The sequence below is a fragment of the Chlorocebus sabaeus genome, chromosome X (genome assembly GCF_047675955.1).
Source record: "Chlorocebus sabaeus isolate Y175 chromosome X, mChlSab1.0.hap1, whole genome shotgun sequence".
Classification (NCBI taxonomy): domain Eukaryota; kingdom Metazoa; phylum Chordata; class Mammalia; order Primates; family Cercopithecidae; genus Chlorocebus; species Chlorocebus sabaeus.
The window spans coordinates 2,356,128-2,378,961 of record NC_132933.1 but is presented as its reverse complement, the minus strand read 5'-3'; the positions used below and the strand labels follow the sequence as shown (position 1 = coordinate 2,378,961).

Below are 22,834 nucleotides of genomic sequence, written 5' to 3'. Positions count from 1 at the left end.
CATCTAAGCAAGTGGGAGCCTCACCAGTGCCATCTCTGAGATAGGCCGAGGCACTGGGCTCTCGCTGTGACTTCGCAGCAAGCTCCCCAGCAACGCCCCAGGCTGGGTATACCAGGCAGAGGCCTGGAGCATGCACAGGGCTCCTCCCTTCCCCGCCCCGGCTAAGCTGGCAGAAGCCAGGCCAAGCAGCGCGTAGCTGGAAAGCCCTCCCCTGCCTGGGCTCCTTCTGTTGGGTGGGTGGTGCTGGCAGTGGGCCTGGAAGCCTGCGGAGAAGGATCCGAGCCACGCATCACCGGGGCAGAGGGAAGCAGGCTCTCAAATGCAGGGGAATTCGGGCATCCTGGACTGCCCAAGGTTGGGAAGAGGACAAGTCCAAGGTCACATAGCTGAGTAGGTGACAGAACTTGAATCAGAGCAACAGGGCAAGGGTGGAAATGCCAGTGGTTGGGGAATCTTGGAACTGGCAGGACTCTTTTAGAGCACAAGGAGGTTTTCGGAGTCTTAGTTCCAAATCAAAGTTGTGCAAAGCGGGTATGTCCATGTCCTTGGAGAACACCTTATTTAAAGGGGTCCTGAGCCACCCTCTCATGTTCTGTAGGTGGGTCTCTCAGTAAGTGAGCAACCATTTTATTCCAATGAGAAGTTCTGCCCTGAGGCCACAGGCTCTAGCACTTTCTCCAGCTGCACTGTTCAAGCAGCAATTTTATTAGAATGCACTTCCTCAGGTGCACCAGCCACACTTCAAGGGCTCAGGAGCCACCTAAGGCTGGTGGCTACTGTCACAGACAGTGCAGAGAGAGAACAGTTCCATCACCCCCGAATGTTCGTCACACAGAGTTGCTTTACAGGAAGTGGAAACTGGAGTCCTCACACGGACCCTGAAGCCACCTCTCACACCCACTGCCTGGTGGCACAAGGCCACTAATGCAGCAGCTTTGCTCCCCCAGAGAACCATCCTGAAGAGAAGCCCCAGAGAGGACCGACTGCTCACAGATATTTGGAGGGGTGTTCTGTGATGGGCCAGGCTCCAGTCTGAGAGCTTGACAGCTGGGACAGAAAGTGCCAGGCTGGGCTTGAGCAGGTCGTTCCTCAGAATGCATGAGTGCATACCATTGTCAGAATGGCGCCAGCTATGCCAAGGGCCACATCTTATTGATGTGATGGGCATGAGGGACACTGCCCTGGTTCATTGTGTGCCAGACTCTGTGTTTGCTTCAGGGGTGACGACAGAAAGCAAAAAGCAAACGCAATGCCCTTCCTGCCCTCCTGGAGCCTTTGCGCTTTGCTATGTGTTCACCAAAGTAAGTGCAAACCTGGCTGGGACCAGGAGGATGGACTGAGGCCACGAGGCCAGCCAGTATCTCCTAGGGCTCGGGTCTACAACCTGAGTCCCTGCCCATCCTGCCCTGACTCCGCCTCCTCAGCAGTCACACGTGGCTGGTGGCTACCATATGGGCCAGTGCAGAGACTCTGGGAGGTTCTGTCACACAGAGCTGCTTCAGAGCAAATAGAGACCCAAGTCCTCACACAGACCTAGACACCCCCAGCCAAGCCCACTGCCCCAAGGCTCCTTGGAAGGGAGTGGCCAAGCATGTACTCTCCAGGGGCTGCACAGATACCTGGACAAACACAGACCAGGGAGGAGGGAAAAGGCCTCTGTCCCAGCAGCTCACCGTGCCATGGGGGATGCCCAGACCTCGCCTCATGCTGACTCCAGTGGCCCTAGCACACCCAGCATGGGGCAGAAACCAGATCCGGCCACCACCTGGTCCTTATTGGGCCCCGCCATATGCCCAGCGTGCCGCATGTGTTCAGGAAACAGCAGGGAGGAGTCGTGGGTTGTTTTTATTTAAATTGATTTCTTTCTATTTAAAAACAATACTCGTAACATGCTCTCTATAGGAAACGTATAAAACATAGAGAAGTCAAAGATGTAGTAAAGCCATCCTATCACGCAAATGCAAATCCAACATCTCCATTTGATTCATTTCACATTGCTGTCATTATACCATGGGCTCAATTGTGTAATCTGTTTTTTACTTCACATAAGCATTTTCTTTATTAATATAATCCCTTCCTAAATGAATGGTTTTTTCAGAATGGTTATAGTTTAATTTTTTAAAGATTATAAAAGCAGTAAATGCTTATTGCAAAAATAAAGAATGATCTTGAACCATGCAAAGAAGAAATTTGATCATTCAACAGTTATTTACCAAGTACCCAGGATGTATCAGGCGGCCTTCAGTAATTACAATTTTTAATGGCTGAATAATATTCTCCCAAGAGATTGTAATTCGCTTAATTATTTGGCTATTTTTGGAAACCCAGGCAGTCAGATTTATTTTGCTCTTATACGTGAGCTCTGCTGAGGAGTCTCTGTCCTGAGGAGAGGACCCAGACAGAGGTATCTTCTGCCAAATTGTTCTCCAGAAGGGCTTTTTCATCGCACTGGATGGTCTCGCTCACTGCAACCTTGCCAGCATTAGATATTTTAATCAAACAAGTTGTCATAAGTATCTAGGTCAAAAATATGTACTTTAGTTTATATGTCTTGAATTGCTGGTGAAGGGGAACGTTTTTCCTCATATTTATAAGTTGTCTTTTCCTTGTGAATTGTCTGTTCCTCCCTTCATTTTTTTTTTCCTGAGACAGTCTCACTCTGTTACGCAGGCTGGAGCGCAGTGGGGTGATCTCGGCTCACTGCAACCTCCACCTGCAGAGTTCGAGTCATTCTCCTGCCTCAGCCTCCTGAGTAGCTGGGATTACAGGCGCCCACCACCACACCTGGCTAATTTTTGTATTTTTAATAGACACAGGGTTTTATCATGTTGGCCAAGCTGGTCTCAAACTCCTCACCTCAGGTGATCCGCCAACCTCGGCCTCCCAAAGTGCTGGAATGAAAGACGTTTATTGAAGTCTTAGTGTTTCTTCTGTGGGCTTGAATAAACTGTATGCATGAAAAAACAGTGACAATTTAACAGATTTGTTGCCAATACTTTTTAACACCTTTGTTCTTTGCCCTTTTTTTCATGCAAAAGGTAAACATTTTGCTGCTCACAATTATTTGTGATTTTTTCCATTGCTTCTAGGCTTAGAAAATCCTTTTAGGAAATTTGAGAGCTGTTCATTTCAGAGTTTTCCATGTGTGTTCGTGTGTGTGTGTGTGTGTGTGTGTGTGTGTGTGTATTGGGGTGGTGTAGCTGCATTTTTAAGATATTTAGCTCTTTAATTGAGGGATTGGCAAAGCTTTTTCTGCAAAAGGCCAGATGGTAAATAGGCTTCCAGTTTGCAGGCCACATGGTCTCGGTGCCGACTACCCACCTCTGCATGGTGGCCTGCAAGCAGCCACAGACAATGCAAAATGAGTGGGCGAGGCTGTGGCCCAATAAAACTTTATTCACAAGAACACTGGGCTGCCAGATTTGGCACTTAAGCTGTAATTTGCCAAACCTGTTGAATCCAAAGGAGATGTGTCTTAGGTAATAGTTTGAGGTGAAGTTCTAAGGTGCATCCTTTGCAGATTGCTAACCAGTTGTCCCCACCTCTGGTAGCAAATCGGTTGTTCCCTGGCTCATTTGCATGCACTGACACTGGTCTGCAGTCAGACCTGGTGCTGGCTGCCTGTCCTGACCCATTAGCCCATCTGTGTACTGCTGTGCCGGTGATGTGCTTTTGCCTCTTGTACCTGGTATTGTTTAATACCTGCTCTGCCAGCCCCACCTCAGCAATCCTAAAGCTTGCTTCTCCGTCCAGTGGACTTTAGAACCACTTTGTCAAGTCCCCCTTCCTCCCTCCCCGCCAAGATAAAGCACTGGATGATACATTCTCTGGACATCCTCAGAGTTCTGAAGCCGCAGATGAGTCCGGTCCCCATGGGGTAGGGTGGCGGCTGGCTCTGTGCAGATGCTGCGGGTTTGACTCTTCGCAGACAGCAGGCGGGTGTGGGCAGGAGAGCGCCATCCTGAGTGAAGGCCCCCAGCTGAGGACAGCCAGACGGCCCTGGGAATGCCAGAGCTTCCTGACTGAGAAACACGAAAAGAAAGCTGGCAGCACAAGAGAGCGCGGGAGATTGGGAAGCCACTGTGGGCTGGCAGAAGATGACCTCAGACGACACGACTTTGGCCTTTCTGCTGATCTTTTGGAAATCACTGTCCTTACACTCAGAATTTCCTGCACTCTGGCATTTCAAATCAAACCCTGAACTGAGTTAAGGCACATGGAGTGGCCGGTTCGAAACTGAACCTACATTCCCACAGATTGCGGGCCAGGGGTGTGATGGTGGCACAGGGCATGACCAAGTTGGGAGGGGCCCTTTCTCTAGATTGGACCAGCCCTGTGCTAACTGCTTGGCTCCCTCAGAGAGCAGCAGGGGCAGAAGAGTGTGTCCAGCCCCAATTCCCGGGCAGAGCAATGGCTCAGCAGGCACAAGGGTTCATTCCACCCCCCTCCATGTTCCTCAGCTCCATTTCTCCTGGAAGCATCCAGGACCAGATACTGCCACATCTTGGCTTAGAGCCACAGGCCCAGGAGAGATGGGCTCAGGAGTAGCTGGTCCTGGCTCCTCTGGCTCCTGGGGTCTCCGGGTGCTCTCCTGTAGTCAGAGGGCGGCTGCCAGCTAATGATCCCATGCCTGGTGCAGGAAAAGAGGGAGGGCTGTGGGCAGGCAGGGCATGTCTCCCACCTAGTCTCGTCTCTCCCTCCTGGTCTGTGGTTCATCTGCCCACAACACTGTGACCAGCAGCTAGGCTTGGAAATCTCTGTCCTGGGGAGTGGAGCAAGAGTTCCCCCTTGTGACCCATCCATGGGGCCAGAGGGTAAGAAAGGGGTGGCCTGGGGGCCACTGCTCCAGACCCCTGCCCTGGTAGCCCTTAGGGAGGCACTCGTGGCTGTGTCTGCAGGTGGGATGGGGTGGGTCAGGGCTCCCAGCCCACTGCCTGGCCCTCTGCACCCCATCCACCCTTCCCCAAAGGAGGAAGCTGGGCTATAACACAATTGCGGGAGGGGGGGCCTGAGATGGAGATGGGCAGGGTTGGGGTCTCCCAACCTAGGGAGGAGGGGAGGGGGTGAGCACGCAGAGCAGAAATCCACCCCTCCAAGTCCTATCCCCAGCCCAGCTGTGCTCTCCCGGTGCCTTCCCGGTGGGGAGAGCAGGCATCTGTCCATGAGCACAGAGGGGGCGGGAGGAATGGTGCTGATGACAGATGACGATAAGAGGGCCAGGAACTGGAGGAGCAGCTGGTGGTAGGAGAGTGGGGGGACCTGATGGGCTGTGGGGCGCGCTGAGAGAGACTCGGAGCCCTGCGTTGGTGTTGGGTCCCGGCCTGAGAGGGGCCCTCTGCCTCTGCACTCCCTTCAGGCGCTCCTGGAGCGCTGCAGGAGCTTTGTGGCGCTTCCTCTGGGCTTTGTTGGAAAAGCTTTGGGCTCATTTGCCGAGTTCCTTGGTCAGAAACAGTGTCTTAGGCAATTCAAAAATGAACCAGCAATGCTCAGTTCATGCGATTCAGACAGCAGCCAAGCCCTTGATGACCTTCAGGTCCTGCTGTCACAGCCTTGGCTGCAGCTTCTGAGGTACCCTCTCTCTGGGCACCCTCGCCACTGGCTCTTCCTCCATCACCACATTTGGCAGCAGCATCCTGAGCCCTCAGCCGGGGAGAGTGGCACGGATACTTTGGTGTGCTTGTTCCTTGGGTTTGTGTCACAGAAGGGCAGGCTTGACTCCCATCTTCAGTTGGAGCCCCCGTTTGGAAGTCTGCCTTCCAGATCCTTTTATTGGCCTCTGACCTTGACACCAATGCATCCCCCAGCCTGTCCTCCCAAGGACTTTGGCCTGCTTCCAGAAACCAGGGCGCCCCCTCTACTGCCCCTGCCAGAATTCCTAATGGGGCCCCATGGGACTCGTTCCCTGGGAGGACACGTGTATGTGTCCTGGTAGCTCCTTATTTAGTCACTGCCTGTCCGAGCTGGAAGGACTTAGCCCAGGGCCCACAGCCCCATGGCCTCCAGCTGCCTGTAATTTCCTTAATTACCTATTTAGGGCTTGATGGCTTCCGGTCCTCAGAGCTGGCTCCGAGATTGGAAGCGGGATGGGACGGGCACCGAGGTACCACAGCAGAGCTAGGGCGACTTGGGGCACCTCCCCTCCCATCCACATGTTCTCTGGCTATGAAGGGCTGGGAGGACAGGGTCCCAGCTTCCTACTGAACCCCAAACACAAGGTCTCCGTCCCTTTGCAGGCTAGAGTCTTCCACGCTGGCCACAGTCACAGCATTTCTAGGTGCCCATGCCGTCTGTGCCTTCGGGGCTGCTGGGCAGGCCCGGGTTGGCAGAAGGGGAGTGGGGAGCGCGTGGGGGCAGGGTAGTGGCTGGCCAGGCTCACGCTGCAATGCAGCTCGCACACCCGCTGTAATTGGATAATTAGTGTCATTATGCTTCCTGCTCCCTCACTCTCTCCTTCTGCAGCTCTTGCCTTCTCTGGCAGGAAACAAATGACTGTCCCCCAGCCCTCAGTGTAGACTTCTGGCCTCAATCACAAAGGGGTTTCCAACCTCCCTGTGGGATCCAGGGACACCCAGCATTGTGAGGGCTGCCTGTGTGGGAGACAGGAGCACTGCGGGAGTCCAGGCAAGCTTGGGGAAGCATCCAGAGAGGCACATGGGTTCAGCCCCCGGCCGAACGGAATGTTCTGGCTTCACCGGTCGAGCTTGGTCCTGACCTGTGAACTCTGGGGTCCAGCTGGAGTCCAGCTGAGGACTTCAGGACAAGCCTTGGGAGGGGCACGTGTGGCGGGAGGGGCTGACTCAGCAAAGAGCATTGCCCTGCTGGGCTTCCTGGTGACCTCATGGGCTTGAAGGAACCTCCGGGGAAAATGGGCCCAGTACACTGGAAACCAGCCTTAGGGTGTGTGGGTAGGTGGAGCCCTGCCTTCTCACCAACCCAGCGAAAAGGAACGAGGACCATTTCGCAGATTAAAAAGTGAAGGCCCAGAGAGCTTGAGTGACCAAAGCCAGCTGGCATGGCCAGGCTTCTCCCACTCCAGCACCTGCAGTCTGGAGCCCTGAGGTTTACGGGGACAGATTTCCTGTCCAGTCACTTTGTTGAACTCTTTTAATTGGTTCTAATCACTTGCTCGTTGCTTTTCTTGGGTTTTCAGGGCAGTAACTTGGCAGAGGAGCAATGTAGAATCCTCTGGAGCTAGACCACTTGAGGTCATGTTGGCCTCTGCTCCTGGCTTGCCGTGTGACCTTGAGTAAGCTCTCTAACCACTCTGAGCCTGAGCCGCATATGCCTTTTGGTGGGAATGGCCACCCCATGCTATAGAGGCTTCTGGCAGAGTGATGGTCATTCTGCCTCTCGTCCGTGGCTCTATCCTCTCCCTTCTGCCTTTCCTAGAACTTTTAGGACAATATCACCCCCCAGCGAGCTCAGGGGAAAGTGGGGATTTGGTAGGTCTTGGAGACCTCAGGGAGGCCTCCTGGCTCTCCCAGAACCAGGCTGGATTTGGGTTAGGAGTGAAGATTTACTCAGGCTATGGGCTTGGCCTATGTAACAGAGACCCAGCCTAACAGTGGCTTCAGCGTGACACCTACTTAGCCCTCAGGAATCTGAGCTCCTTTGATTGTGTCATACATGGATTCCATGTGCAAGATGGCAACAGATAGATGGCTGCGGCAGTACCAGCATTCCAGCCAGCAGGAAGGAGGGGAAGGACAGAGGAGAGCACGTTCCTTCTCTTTAAGGACATGGCCCTTGAAGTCATCCCTGTCACTTTTGCTCATACCCAATTGGCCGGGACACAGTCAGATGGTCATGGTTAGCTGCAAGGGAGTTGGGGGAATGTAATCATTCGCTGAATGACGAGACACTTAGCTGAAAATTAAAACATGACCTAGGAAGGGGGAGAGTAGCTAGCAAGTTTCTGCCACACACCTCTGGAGATAAATTAACACCTCCTCAAGACACATTTGAGAAATGGAAGGTACCCATCTTGAGGCCAGGCTTTCCCCAGGCTGACCTTTCCCCTGACCAGCCCTTCTGGGGATGTACCTCTGAAGAATTGTAGCAAAAAGAGGGGGCCATTTGTGAGCAAGAGGGCAGGAGCAGTGGCAATGGCCTCTCTCCACTGATCTGGTCCTGTGCCACCAAATAGGGCACCCACCTGGCTGGGCAGGACATGGGTGTTGTTAGAAGTCACAGAGGCTGTAGGGTGGGGTAGGATGTGTGGGGAAGGGTCTGCTTGGGTTTCCATATCCAGTAGGGGGGTTTCCTGGAAGTTAAAATCCATACAAGTGAACTGCTGGCTGATTGGGCTGGTCAAGGCAGTGAAACTCCTGCAATCACAGTGTGTGGCTTGGGCAGCAAGGGAGGCCATTCAGGCCCAGTGTCCACCACCCTGGACACAAGGCGAAGTGGCTGGTGGGGGCTGCTTGCGGGTTCTATTGTGGTGATATAGACATCACATAAAATGTACCACGTTCACCATTTTTAAGTGTGCAGAATAGGGGCAGAAGCACATTCACGGTGCTGTGCAGCCATCAGCACCATCCAGCCGCGGAACTTGTTCATCTTCCCAAACTGAAGCTCTGGCCCGTTCAACCCCAACTCTCCACCCCCCAGCCCCTGGCACCCACCCTTCCACTGTCCATCCCCTTGGATTTCACAGCTCTCCTATGAGGCGCCCACAGGAGTGGAATCATATAGTGTTGGCCTCTCTGTGACCGGCTCCTTCTACTGAGTCCAACGTCCTCAAGGGTCAGCCATTTTGAAGCCTGTCTCAGAATGGCCTTACTTTTTAAGGCTGAGTCCTATTCTACAACCTGGATGGCCACATTGTGTTTATCCAGCTGCCTGTCCACCGACATTGGGTTGCATCCACCTTTTGGCTATTGTGAGTAACGTTGCTATGAACTTGAGTGGACAAATATGTTTGTGTCCCTGCTTTCAATTCTTTGGGGCCCACCCCAGCAGTGGGGTGGGTGGGCCCTATGGGAATTCTACTGCTTTCCACAGTGGCTGCACCAAATCTTCCATTCTATGGTGGTACTTGTTTGAATGAGAGAATTCTGGGCCAGCCCTGGAGCCTCTGAAGGCAGGCAAATGTGTGGTCTCAAACTTGGCTAGACACCCAGATCCCCCAGGGGATGGGGTGCTTTATATCGTTCTGGTCTTCCCGCTTCTGAATGGGAAGCTCTGGACCCAAGTCTCTGTATTTGTGAAGTTCCCTGAGTGGTGAGCGGTGCCCACCCAGGTCTGGCATGGGCTGCTGTAGATTAGACTAGAGCGTTGGGCCACCTAGGGGCCAAGAGTGCTGCAGAAGTGCATCCACCCAAAGGCGCAGGCTGAATTGGGCCACCTCCTGGGCTCCTGCCACCTCCAGGGTGTTTCTCTGGGTTCCAGAATCCTCCTTGGCTGGGCCCTTGTTAACAAGGACTTCCAATGCCTGTGTCTTTCTGTGGCACCCAGCGCCTGACAGGCGGTTGCTTCCGCTTTGCACACAACTGCCAGTGGGTCCCCAAGGTGGCCCCTCCAGGGCTGCCCTGCAGGGCAGAGCTTCAGGCAGGTGGGTGCATGCAGGAGTGGGGAGGGGGCACCATGGTGACAGTTATTGTTTTTGCCCAAAGCTGTTCCAGGCATGAGAACCACTTGGCATGTGCACAGATTGTACCAGGAACAGGGGGAGGAAGGAACGGAGCACTGGGGGCCAGTGGGGGGTTGGGGGGGAGCCTGTCCCTTTAAATCTGCTTTCTCGGGTTTTATTTCCTTCTCTCTTCCCATCCTCCTCCCTCCACCAGCACAAGTGGAACCGTGAGGGCCCAGGAGCTGCAGCGAAGGTGCCTCTGAAATATTAATGAGGCTGTTCCCTGCCTCAGCTCCTTTCCTCCCCCCTCCCTGGCTGCATGCAGGTCTCGTCCTTGGAACCCTCCTTTCCCCTCCCAGGTGGTCGCCAAGGTGCGTCAAGCAGAGGGGAGGGGCAGGGGCGTGCAGGAAGGAGAGGGCCTGGAGCAAGGGCAGGAAGATGTGAGGAATCAGGGATAAAAGGGCCTCCCAGGTGCACACCGGCCACCAGCATCTCGACCTGCCTAGGATCATGCCAGGCCCAGGAGAGGGCAGGGTGGCTGCCAGACTGGACGCCCTCCTTCCGTGCCCTCTCCCCACCTGCTCCCCAGCTGGTCCAGGAGCCCACCCTGGGCCCGATGAGTGAGGCCTGGGCCACGCCTCTCGCTGTTGCCTTGGCTTGCTCTTCCTCTCTGGGTTCTGCTGGGCCTGGCCTGTGTTCTAGGAGCCTAGAGGTGGAGAGAGATGGGGGACTATTGTTTGAAGGAATCCCTGTAGTGAGTCATGTCGCTGAGTGATGGGCCCTTCTGAAAGGCAGGCCCTTGCTTGGTGGGTCTGTACTGGAGGGTGCAGGTGATAGTCAGTGTGCCTCCAGGAGGGCCCACGGTGGAGGGCATGTGCCCAGGTAGGCCCCCAGGCCTCCATCTTCTGCCCTTTGCCCCTGAGTTCTGCTTCCTTCTTGCTTCGGGGCCACAGCATCCTGGGCCTGGCTCTGGCATCCAGATGGTCTGAACCCCCAGGGGCCACATGTTCTCATCACTGAGGGTCTGGTGGCTACGGAGTGACTCGGGAGCTGGGACTTCCTAGCAGTACATGCCCCACCATCCCTGTGGGGATATATGTCCACACAGACCCCAGAAACTGAAGGGGTGCTCGGCTGGGGTGCAGTGGGGCTGTTTTCAGGAAAGAGAACAGGGTGAATCCCAATGTGTGCATCACCTGAGATCTGGAGGACGGTGGTGGGATCTCGCCCTCCATCTGTCCTCTCCTCCATAAAGGCGGAGCAGGTGGCCAAGTGGAGTGCAGCCTGGGCCTGCTGGGGAGGCTTTGAGAGGTGCCATCAGAGTGCCCCAGCAAGGGCGGCCGTGACCCACCTCAAGTCACATGGAAGGCAGGACTGGGAGAACCAGGACAAGAGCAGGAGCCTTCCTGAGCCTCAGTTTCCCCCTCTGTAAGGCGGGGAGAGTTCTCCTGGTCCTTGTAGGATGTTTCCAAGGGTGCAATGAAAGAAACATGTCTGTCAAGAGCTGGCATGCAGATGTGGGCTCAAAACTCAGTGTGTGCCATGGGGTTCTGAGAGGGGCCCCATGGGAGCGGGGGTGCCCCCTACTTAGAAAGTGCCGAGCCTTCTGGAGGATGCTGGGCTGTCCAGGGTCTGGAGGAAGTCCATGGGGGATTAAGCTGGAGGTGCTGGGAGAGCCCCCAAAGCCAGGGAGGGACAACACAGGGGAAAGAGGACCCCTGAGTCTCTGGTCGGGTGGGTTTGAGTCACTGGGTGGGGAGCAGGCACTCTGAGCCTAGTGGGGAGGCAAGGGTGTCTGGGCCCTGCTGGAGGGAAGAGTCCAGAAGGTGGCTGAATAATGGGCCTGGACTTGGGCCATCCCCTCCAGCAGCCCCTGGAGGAAGCAGCCAGGGACCCCCCTGGCTGTCTCCCACCACAAGGCCAGCCAGTCTGTGCAGGGATGGTGCAAATGCCAGAAGGTTCGAGGCCCCCTCTGTAGAGGTTCTGATTTCAATTAAGCCAGTTAAGGTCAGAAAGATGAAAGAGCACAGAAATGGTATGTTCCCTGCCCTTTTGGTGCCTACAGACCGTTCTCGGCAGCCAGCCCAGGCAGGAAACTCTGTCAGGCCTGCAGAACTGATAGGCCTAGTCACTTCAGTTCTTGGCCATTTCGGCGATGACTGCTGTCTTTATTGGGACTCAGGGAGGCCATCACCCAGGCTTATATAGAACCCAGGAAAGCAGAGTATATGCCATTTGGTCTCTACAGCAGCCAGCAGTCACTCTAAATGGGACTTACTTTAACTGATGGATCCTGTCTGCCCTATAGCCTATTGCATTCATGAAGACGATGAGGGTTAGCAGAGCACCCTGACCCCACCCTGTCCTCCAGGATGGAGACTCCACCTCCCAGGACTCCAAGCTCCTCCTCTGTGGGCCAGGACCCCATTCACTCATTCCTCCAGGCCCCCGGCCACATACGGGACTGACCACGAGGTAGACTTCCTGCCGACTCCATACCACGTGTCTCAAAGAGCTTAGGACCCAGCTCGTGGGAGACATGCTCACAGATCATTGCAATGCCAAGCAGAGTGAAATAGGAACGGGTCGTGGGATTATAGACTCAGGCGCAATCAGTTTTGGCTGGGGAACTGGCAGAGACTCCTGGAGAATGTTCCACTTGAATTGTGACTAAGAGGATTCATCGGAGGTCAGCAGGTGGAGCTGGAACAGAGGGCGTGCGGTCAGGGCTCAGAGCTGGCAGGGCTGTGCGGCTGGGGCGGGAGTGGGGCTGGGAGGTGGTCAGAAGGAATCTGGCCTTTTGCTTGATGAGGATGGGAGACTGAAACAGGGGCCCACTGGAGCGATGGTGCCTGAACCAGGAAAAGGGGTGACTCACAGCAGGGTCGTCACGAGTTGCTGGACTGGAGGGAGACCTATGAGGTGGTCCACAGGACATGGAGCTTGCTTGTTGAGGGATGGGGATCCTGCGGTGGAGAGGGCCAGCAAGGCCAGCCGAGGAGAAGGAACTTGGCCCCAGGACCATGGCAGAGGGGAGGACTGCCTCCTTGCCCACTGCCCTCCCCATGAGTCACTGTGGGTCCACTCAGACACAGCCATGGCTGCACCAGTCAGGAGCAGCTGTAGGACCTGCTATGGTTCTGTCTGGGCCACTGCTGTGGCGTCAGGGGCAGGGACCGGGTTGGGGAGGACAGAGCTGGCCTTGGGTATGCCCTGGTCAGAGGAGGAAGGATGAGCACGTGCCAGGGGAGGGCCACCAGTCCTCAGTGACCGTGCCACGTGGAACCCCTGCTCTAAGGAACAAGCATTTCTGTCATGGCCGTGTGCCACCCAAGAGCCTACCACACAAGCCATTCACTCTGTCACCCGCTGGGGGCGCAGAGCCTGAACCTGACAGTGGCACCAAGTTGCTACATGGTGGGATTGTTAAGGCACGAGGTGACTGGAGCTCAGGGAGTCAGGGAGAAGGCGCCCTGGCAGGTGCACCGTCCCAAGCAAAGGTCCTGGGGTGGGGAGGGGAGGCTGTCTCGAGAAGATGAGGAGTCCAGGTGACAGCCGAAAGCTGCCATTGCTGCCTTGAGGGGTCAGAAGCGGGACACCCAGCTGTCCTCTGGCTCTGCCACTTCCCCAAGCCAGCCTCAGTTTCCTGCGTCACAAAAGCAAGAGCAATTCATCCACACGACACCTCCAGAAGGAGCCCGCCCCACCTGGGACAGCTTCACTTGCTGTCCTGGCCCCTCTCCTCGGCTCTCACTCCTTCCAGCCTTTTTCCCCTAGGCCTGTCCCCAGGTGCCTTGCCTCACCTTTGCCCCAGCTGCAACTCTGCAGCTCTTGGCCCTTGGGCCTGCCATTTTCCCTGTCCCAGCTAGAGAGGGGCAGGGTTAGTTGAGACTTGTTGAGCACCTGTCCCAGCACATCAAGCCATTGCCAGGCATGTAGTAGCTGCTCGGTAAATATGTGTCAGGTGACCAACTGCAAGACAGGGCAGGGAGAGGTGGGGAGAGAGGATGGCACAGGCACATGGCCATCATTTTGTCCCCACATCTCCAGAAGTGAAGGCTACTTCATGTGCAAAGTGTCGTGAGAGTAAGCACGCAGGTGTGCATGCTTTTTAAACGTGGGTCACTGTGGATGGACGTTTCATGAAGTATCCACCAGGGCCTCTCCTGAAAATAAGGCCATGGACTTGGCCATGTCTGCTTTGGCTGCCTGAGGGCTTTCTCCCCTTTCTTCAGGGCTCTGGGCCACTAGTTTCCAACAGATGCTTCTGAGCCAGGAGCTTCCCCAGAGACGAGGGGTCAGGGCCCTGCTGAGCCGCCAGGAGGGCTCTTGGCTGAAGTCAGGGCCAGGCCATGTACACTGAGGCCATTTCAGTTCCATGAGGATGTGGCAGGCTTAGCTCGGGCTGGGAAGAAGCAGAGAGAGAGGAGCTGCAGTGGGCCCCGCCAAACACTGTAATGGCTGCAGGAGGGGCAGCCTGGGCACCAGCGGATCCTTGGATCCTTGCCCCGGGGCCAAGGAGAGGGATGACAACTTTGCAATGCTTGGCAGAGGGGGAAGGCAGTGTGGCCAGGGCCGTGGCCTTGATGCTTTCAGTGTGGGGAGACCTTAGCTCCTTACTTTGTCACCTGGAGGGAAGAATGACGTGGAGGGGAGTGGGTGGCACCATGCTGTGGGCCGGGACATTGGCAGACTCGCCAGCGACCTGTGGCTGCTTTGGCTTTCTCCGGTGTGCCCGCTCCTCCTCTCCTCCTCAGCCACTCCCTTTATCCCCTCCCTCTTCTCCCTCCCTCCATCCCCCTTTCCCTCCCTCTCTTTGCCCTTCCCTCTTGTCCCTCTCTCCCCTCCTCTGTCTCCCACCCTTCCTCCAGCCCTCTTCCTTTCCTCACCCCTGGCCCCCCAGGTAATCTCAGAGCCACAGAAACCGTGAGCCACTAAGGCCACACCAGAAGACCACCAGGGACTCACAGCATGCCCGCTGCACAGGGCGCATCTTAACTAGGCAAGAGCAGGGAGTGAACCGGAGTGGACAAGCCCAGGACTGGTGGTGGGGCACGGGCAAGACCAGCCACTGATCAGTCCCAGCACACTGCCCTCACTTCAGCGTGGGTTCCCGAATGAATTTGGGGGGCAGTGAGAGCCTCTGCCTCCAGCTATAGCTAGTGTTAGCCACTGTAGGGCCCCGGCAGGAGGCATCGACACTTCCCCTTCCCCACCTGGGCAAGCCCTCCAGTTTCTGGGCACCCATGGTGGGCAAGACCCGGGAGTGATCTGGCTTGTGGGGCCTGGCAGAGCATGAGGGCCACTGGCCCAGCCTGGAAGGTGATTTTTGCACTTCGAGGGTCATGGCACAGACTGAGTGAAGATTTTCAGAGAATATTCTGGAAGATGGGATCTCAGTTGTGTCTCAACCACTCCCCTGGCTTCTTCTTGCCTCCGTCTCCCCAGGTGTCCACGCTTAGCAGCTTTCTCACCACTGCCAAACCTTGCCTGGGCACTGGGACCGTAGGTGGCCGCCTGTCCCCAGCTGTGGCTGAGCCAAGATTGCACTTGTGAGAAGGCCTGACAGGCAGCATGGGCGACATGGCCAATAGTTCCATCGAGTTCCACCCCAAGCCCCAGCAGCAGCGGGATGCCCCCCACGCTGGAGGCTTTGGGTGCACGCTGGCAGAGCTGCGTGCTCTCATGGAGCTGCGAGGGGCCGAGGCACTGCAGAAGATCGAGGAGGCCTACGGGGATGTCAGCGGGCTCTGCCGGAGGCTGAAGACCTCACCCACAGAGGGTAAGTCCCTCTCAGGCTGCGTGCCACCCAGTCCTGCTCCCAGCCTTCAGAGGAGCATCCTGAAGGTGTCATTACCCCCAGGGCTGGCCAGGGTCAAGGGCCACCTGTGCCCCTCCTCTCAGCCATTTCCCTTGAGGAGGAGATGCCCTGGGTAACCTGGGTCCTCAAGGGGGTGTGACCTGACCCCCTCGTCCCCGCACCTCCATAATCAGGAGTTCTCTGCTCTATAGAGCGAGGTTGGGGAGGAGGAGATGGGTACCTCATGGGATGCACACACAGGCGGAATGCGCCCCAAACAGAAATACTTCCAAGGAACAGGGCAGGGTGGGGAGGAGGAAGACAGCTCCATCTCTGTATTTGGAGATTGCCGGTGTGCTCAACCCTGCGTTCAGTTAAGGGGGATCATAACAGAAGGAAGGGGTGCAGGGTGCAAGCCTTCGGAGTTGCGGGTGATCAGGGCCACTCCTGGGAAGAGAGAGAATGGCCTGGGGATGGCACAGAGCCATTTGGCTCTGGCGGGAAGGGGTGGCTGAAGCTGGGGCATGGGAGGCCCAGAGTGCTGATCAGAGGTGGCACTGACTGGCCACAGGCTGTCCCAAAGAGGCACCAGCCCAGGGCAGTGTCGGTCTCACTGCTGAGGGAGGCTCTAGAAAGCCCGGTGAGCACTGTCTAGAAAGATCTGAGGTGGAGGCCTGACTGTCCCCATGGGAGGCAATGCTCCACCCGGCCTTGTGAGGCCTGTCCAGCCCTGGTTGCTGGGGTCTGCCATGAAGCGGGGACCCCCAGGAGCCAGGCCCAGCCCCAGATTCTAGGAGCCACAGCGTTCTCTGGCCCTGCATGCTTGGCAGGGCTGCTGGGGCTATCCCAGCCTAGTGCCAGGCCTGTGCCCCAGCCAGTGTGGGCTGATTTGATCTGCTACCCGTCTGGGCAACGCCTGGGCCCAACCATCTCCTCTGCTCCCAGCTGCGAGGCTCCTTGGCACCTCCAGCCTCCCACTCTGCCCTCACCCTCAACCCAGAGACTGTTCTCCTGTGACTCCGGCCTCGGCCCCATCTGTCTGCAGGTGGCACTCAGGCTGCAGGGAGGAGTGGAGATGGAGGATGGGGGCTGCGGGCCAGGTCAGGAACTCTGGGGTCTACCTGGGTCTCCCTAGCTTTGTTCCCTGGAGCTGGTGCGCCTGTGACATCCTGCCTGGCCGCCGCACACACCCTCGCAGTGCAGCTGCTGCTGGGGCCGATGTCTTTGGCTCCACTCCCGAGCATCTCTTGCCTTCCCTCCTCCTTGCCCAGCCCCCGAGGAGGCTGGGTGGAGGGCCATTTATCCACAAGGGCTCTGGCCTCTCCCAGATCAAAGGAAGCAGATGGGCCTCAGCTGTCTGCTCTTCCCCCTGTCTGCCAGGCCTTGTTAAATATTTAAAATGTCAAGGCCCCTGGGAACCTGCCCGATTCTGCCATGGAGCTCAGGAGTTCTTGCGTGCCTGTGGAGGCAGGGCACGGAGAAGGGCAGGCACACAGGTGGGTGGCTTGGCCTCTGACGGGCTTCCAAGCACCTGGGTCCCCAAGGCCACAGTGCAGGGAGCCGGCCAGGCCTGGATCTGCTGCCCACAGAAAGAGCAGCAGAGGACCGGCCCCTCCCCTCTTCAACCCTCAAGGTCCTTGGGCTTGAGCTGTCAGTGCCAGGAGCGGGTGACTCTCTCCCCGCATCCCCTAGCCCAGCCGTGCACCCAGACCTGGTGCTCAGACCCGCCTGCCCCTCAGTCCTCCTCAGACACAAGGGCCTGAGCCACGGGGGCAGCTGGCTTCGTTGTGCCCCAAGCCCCATGCCAATCCCCTGACAAGGTGGGCAGACTTGGGGCTGCCCAGGAGGCAGGCACTCCCCCGTGAGGCAGGTGTTTTATGGCGCATGGTGCCTTGCGGGAAGGGAATTTTATCTTCTGGCGGCACACTCGTCAATCCACTGCCCTCCCTGCCTTGGGAGCACTCCAAGAGGATTCCAGAACCCATCCTGGAAACCGCGCTGCTCTCGTCAGGAAGCCTGGGTCTCGGGCTGAACTCAGAGCTGGGTTCGCCCGGGAACCTGGCCCCACCCGGTCCCCCTCTGGGCTCCACAGGCAGTACTGGAAAGGAGGGGCGGATTAGCTGGGAGCCGACACGATATGCTCCTAATCCAATTCCGATGGCATCTGGCCTCTGCTCCAGGCGGGCAGCCCATCTGTGTCCATGCCAACTGGCCAGCCCCTGCCCCCATGCCCTGGACCTGGACTGCCCTCAGGCCTGCTGGGGAAGCATGTGTTCCTCTTCCCTGTCAATGGGTGCTGTAGTGGGGCAGCCATCAGGACCCCGAGCCCACAGGAAGGCTAAGGCCACAGGGCCAGGCCAAGGGCAGCTGCCTGTGTAGGCCAAGGAGAAACGAGCAAGGCTGCAGCTGCAAGGGCAGATCAAGGCCAAGGGAGAGGCTGATTAGGGTGAGGAAGTTCCTGGGGAATGGGCCAGGGGTCCCGTCTGCTCTCAGGGACAAATTGGGCACGTGAGGTGGGGCAGGCAGGAGGTAGACTTGCATGGAGGCTCCAGGCTAAGGGCAGTGGAGACCCCAGGTGTTTGGGGAGCCTCCTCTGTCCCTCTCCCACCCCAGAAGCCCTGCGATTAGTATGTGCTTGCTCTCAAGTCACTTGGGGGGTCTTGTACTCCCTAGTACTGTCTCCACCTGGCTTAGCTCCTGTAATTCCAGGAGACAGTCCCAGTCCGGAGCGAGGTGCACACCCCTCAGTTGGGTCCCTGGTCCCCAGCCCCCTCCCCACCACCCAGGAAATGAGGTCGTGAGTTACCCCCAGGCTCCCGATTGGGGCAGGCTCAGGCCTCAGCAAGAGGCCTTTGGCTCCTGAAGAAACCTGATCCATGGGGAGAGAGGCAGGGACAGCTGCGGCTCTTCTGGGTGGGGAGGATGCCATGTGGCCATCACCCAGCTGGGGCGAATGAGCTGTGGCTTTGTAGGTGACAGCTTCTGTTCCACTGCGGCCAGGGCTACCCCTACCCCTATCCCTCCTCAGAAGCCCCAAGGTTAGCATGTGCCTGTTCTCCAGTCATCTGGGGAGTCTTGTGTGCCTTCCCAGACCCACTGTGAGTGCCCCATGGGCTGGGGCTGGGCTCTGGTCATCCCGTCCCTGCAGCAGATGGCAGGCGTAAGCCCAGCTGCCCAGGGCTGGGAGCTGCAAGCTGCTTTCTGTCCACTAGGTGTCAGTGTGGGTCTGGTCATGGCCGCCACAGCACCGGGCGCCGGGTGAGCCCCCAGGAGGGCTCCTCCGCATCAGCGGGGGCTGAGAATCCTGGGGCCAAGGGTGAGGCCAGAGGATGGTGCCATGCCACATGCCTACCCTGGTAGAAGGTGGCTGAGTGGGTGTCCAGGCCTGGATGCCAGTCACACATGTAAGTTTCCAGTACCTTCAGGCCAAGGAAGACTGAGAAGTGACCATCCTCAAGGATGACAAGTGACAGAACTGGATAGGGACAAGTGGCTCTGATTGTGAAGGCAAAGTCCATTTGGGGCTTCCGAGTGGCTCTGGGTGTCATTCAAGTCGCCATGTAGACGAGCTGTGAGCCCTGGCTGAGGGCTGAAAGTTGGCGCTGGAGCTACATTAGAACCAAGGCGGCTGGGTCCTGAGGGCCCTGTGCTCGCCGGGTCCTGTCGGGCAGCGTAGGTTCTGTCCTGACCTGGGCCACAGGCCAGAGCTCTGACTCATGGTTACAGGGCCCTCTCCACCTCCAGCCTCAGTCGCCTTGTCTGCGCCCTGCAGAGAGCAGCTGATGAGCAGCCCAGGGTGGGCAGTGTCTCCCTGACCCCTGCGAGGCCATGCAGCCCAGAAAAGGCTTGAAGACTTCCCAGTCTCCTCCCTCAGCACCGTGACTCCGGTTTGGCTTCTCTCCGCCTGTTCCCCACCGGGAACCCACTCCCATGCCTCTCTTTCCTCACGCGACACCGTGAGGTCTTGGGTCTCTGGACCCAAGAACTTGCATCTCCCACTAACTCTCATGCTCCCTCCCCACTGCTTCTTCCCTGAGAAACTTCTGGAAAGTAGGCCTCCATTCCCTGTCGCCAGCAGTCACAGGCACCCTGGAGACTCCCGATCCCTTGTCACTGGCCATGCTCATGCTCCAGTCCCTCGGGCCCTGCCCACCCTCTTTGCAGGCTATTCCTATCCTCACATGTTGGGGTGTGTGACACTACCAGTCTTTGGGACCAACTGGCCCTATCTTACAGAGCTGGGGAGCGGGGTGTTGGTGACAAGCCTGCTCAGGGAATTCATAGGCTAGGAGCAAGAGAGATGTTTCCTGACAGGCACAGAGCCTTGGCCTAGTCTTTGGCATCTGGTGCCATCCCTGCCTCCCCTGATTGGTGGCCCTCCCCATGTCTCCACTAAAGTGCCCTGGACACTTGCTCTCCTCCCCAGGGGACAGTTAGCTGTTCTCTTCTGTCCTGTCTCCTAGCAACGCTTGGCTGTGCCTGGCAATACCCTACTGGGTCCCCTCTGTGCCCCCTTGTTGGGTCCTGTCCCCTGCCTTCCAGTGCTCCCTCAGCAGTAGTATGGAGGTGGCCAGGATAGCACAGGGACCTGGGACCTGCTGGAGTCCGGGAGCCTCCTGGCCTGTTTTGCCATCTGTGTGTCAGGAGGAGGATGGCTAGGGACTCCCCGTGACAGCAGCCAGAGGGCCGCGTGCTCACTCCCACGTGCACACCCCCAGCGGTCTGCAGAAAGGCTCCTGTCTAGAGGGAGAGCCAGGCGCTGGCCAGACGGCCCCAGAGGGCTGCTGCCACCCAAGGAGCAGTCAAGCAGGGCCACGTAGGAGGCCTGGGACACACAAGGCCGGCCTGTCCCATCCCATCCTCTCCTTCTGTGCTTCCCGGGCACCATGCAGGCCTGGCGGACAACACCAATGACCTGGAGAAGCGCAGGCAGATCTACGGGCAGAACTTCATCCCCCCCAAACAACCCAAGACCTTCCTGCAGCTGGTGTGGGAGGCCCTGCAGGACGTGACCCTCATCATCCTGGAGGTGGCTGCCATCGTCTCTCTGGGCCTCTCGTTCTATGCGCCGCCGGGAGAGGAGAGTGACGGTAAAGCCCGGGGGCCTGGGCTGGAAGGAGGGGGAGGAATGGGGCTTGAGATGAGAGAGGGTCACAGGATGGTGATGTCTCCTCCACTGCTTCCCTTTTGTCCTTGGCACAGCCTGTGGGAATGTGTCAGGAGGCACAGAAGATGAGGGTGAGGCCGAGGCTGGCTGGATAGAGGGGGCTGCCATCCTGCTGTCTGTCATCTGTGTGGTGCTGGTCACAGCCTTCAATGACTGGAGCAAGGAGAAGCAGTTTCGAGGCCTGCAGAGCCGAATTGAGCAGGAGCAGAAGTTCACGGTCATCCGGAACGGGCAGCTCCTCCAGGTCCCCGTGGCTGCGCTGGTGGTGGGGGACATTGCCCAGGTCAAGTACGGTGAGTGCCCTGGTCTTCACCTACCCTGTCAAGGAAGCTCGGCTCCTGCTTCTGGGGAGGGTGGGCCAGAGGAGACCCCCAGCACAGGTTCTCCCCAGCGGCATGGGTGCCGTCACCTGCAGGAGGCCGGAGGTGGGGGAGGTGGGGGAGCATCGGGCAGGGCAGAGTGGGAGAGTTTCAGACACAGCAGGCCCCCCAGGAATCAGCTGTCCCCACGGCCTCTGTGGAGGGCTTCCCCCCTACAAAGGATGCAAATGTCCTCGTTCCCCAGAAGGAGGAGGGCTCCCAAGTCCCTTTCCCAGGTGGCCCACGGCACCTGAGGGGACCTCCCCTGGGGCAGCTGGGAGGAGGTGGTGGGGAGAAAGGCCTCTGCTTCCCGGTGTTCTAGGGGACTTGCTGCCAGCCGACGGCGTGCTCATCCAGGCCAATGACCTCAAGATCGACGAGAGCTCCCTGACGGGCGAGTCTGACCATGTGCGCAAGTCAGCCGACAAAGATCCCATGTTGCTCTCAGGTGAGGGCCACCCTCCTGGCCAGCCTGACACCAAGGGGCGTCAGCAGCCATGTAGCCCAGCAGGCGGCCTGGACAGGATAATGTCCACCAGGGCCTTCCAGCATAACCATCAGGTTGGGACTCTGAGGACTCCGTCCACCATGAGGCCTGATCGTGGCAGCTCCAGCCACAGGGCGAGGCAGTTGGCCCTCCAGGCCCAGGAGAGTGCTTTGTGTCCTGAATGGGAAGCCCCAAGCAGAGAGGCTTGCGGGGGTCAGCACAGCACTGTGCTTCTCCCAAATCCAGCCCCTCGACAATATCCAGTGGAGCTAGTGTTCCCTTTCCGGAAGGTTTCAACGTAGCCCAGTGTTTATCCCAGTTGGAAACGTAGTGTGAAACGGGACAGGAAGGCTGGAGGCCCTAAGTGGGCCCTGTGGGCCTCGGGGTCCCCTCCAAGCCAGGGAGGAGGCTTCAGCCTAGTTTTAAGGTGGACGCAGCCTCTAGCGGCCTGGACTCCGCATCCCTGCTTCTGGGAGACCCTGGGAGACAAGTTGTGGGCACTGAATATGTCTCCCACTGGGTGGTGCAAATTCCTGTCTCAGTCTCTGTGTTGCTGTTCCAGGCACTCATGTCATGGAAGGTTCTGGAAGAATGGTGGTGACCGCCGTTGGTGTGAACTCACAGACAGGCATCATCTTCACGCTGCTTGGAGCTGGTGGAGAGGAGGAAGAGAAGAAAGATAAGAAAGGTAGCGCAGCAGTGCCGCCAGTCCCTGGCGCTGGTGGGAGCTCCTTCCATGCAACCCATTCTCTCTTTGCGGGCTGGTGCCATTGGGGGCTCAGGGAGAGCCAGCCCAAGTGGGTGGGAGGCCGGGCCCTCTCTTTTGATTCTCCTTGGAGACTTCTCTTCTGAGGATTTTCCCCCTAAGGGCTGGCAGGCCAAGAGCCCCTCCAGTGCTGTGGACAGGGAGCTTCCCTGAGACCACCATCCCCAAAGGCTTCGGGATCCCATACCTACCTAGGCAGGAATGGGGTCAGAGGGACAGGGGCCACGAGGCAGCCAGGGAGGTGGGGGTCAGAGGTCAGAGGAGGCTGGGACAGGTGAGGAGCTTACAAAGCTAGGCAAGCCTGAGCCAGGAGGGCCCATTCCTTGGCGTGTGGCTAGAGCTGTCACCATCAGGCCCTGCAGTGAGTGGAGTCCTCAGACCCTCTAACCTGAGGACTATTCAGAGAGGTCCTGATGGACAAGATCAAATTGCTGTTACAGCTCCTTCTGACTGGGCAACCTTGGTCTGGCCTGGGCTTGCCTTCTGGCCACTCCTGCAGCCAAACCACAGTAGGGGCCTGCACCCGCATGGGAAAGCTCTGTTTCCTGCCAGGGACCTCCAGCCAGGGCCCTGGGGCCAGTGCGCGGGGTGTGGGGACGTGGGGCAGGCAGTCAGGGCCCGGGGGAAAAGTCAGCCCTGACCCCAGGAGGCAGCAAGGGAGTACCTGGATGACCCTCTGTG

General features: G+C 57.7%; 1 protein-coding gene across 5 annotated transcripts in view; it reads left to right on the top strand.

The window, feature by feature from the left end:
• The window catches only part of ATP2B3 (ATPase plasma membrane Ca2+ transporting 3), a 66,002-nt gene that overhangs the window by 3,447 nt on the left and 39,721 nt on the right, over positions 1-22,834 (top strand). For 4 of the 5 annotated variants that reach the window (XM_073013341.1, XM_037988789.2, XM_007993060.3 and 1 more), the window contains exons 2-6: positions 15,023-15,356; positions 20,267-20,464; positions 20,577-20,834; positions 21,223-21,348; positions 21,950-22,075. In XM_073013341.1, coding sequence (XP_072869442.1) covers positions 15,149-15,356; positions 20,267-20,464; positions 20,577-20,834; positions 21,223-21,348; positions 21,950-22,075 — 916 coding nt within the window. In that variant the 5' untranslated portion in view covers positions 15,023-15,148. Of the gene's footprint in view, positions 1-14,328; positions 14,577-15,022; positions 15,357-20,266; positions 20,465-20,576; positions 20,835-21,222; positions 21,349-21,949; positions 22,076-22,834 lie in introns of those variants that run through there. The other variant, XM_073013340.1, reaches the window with a different exon arrangement.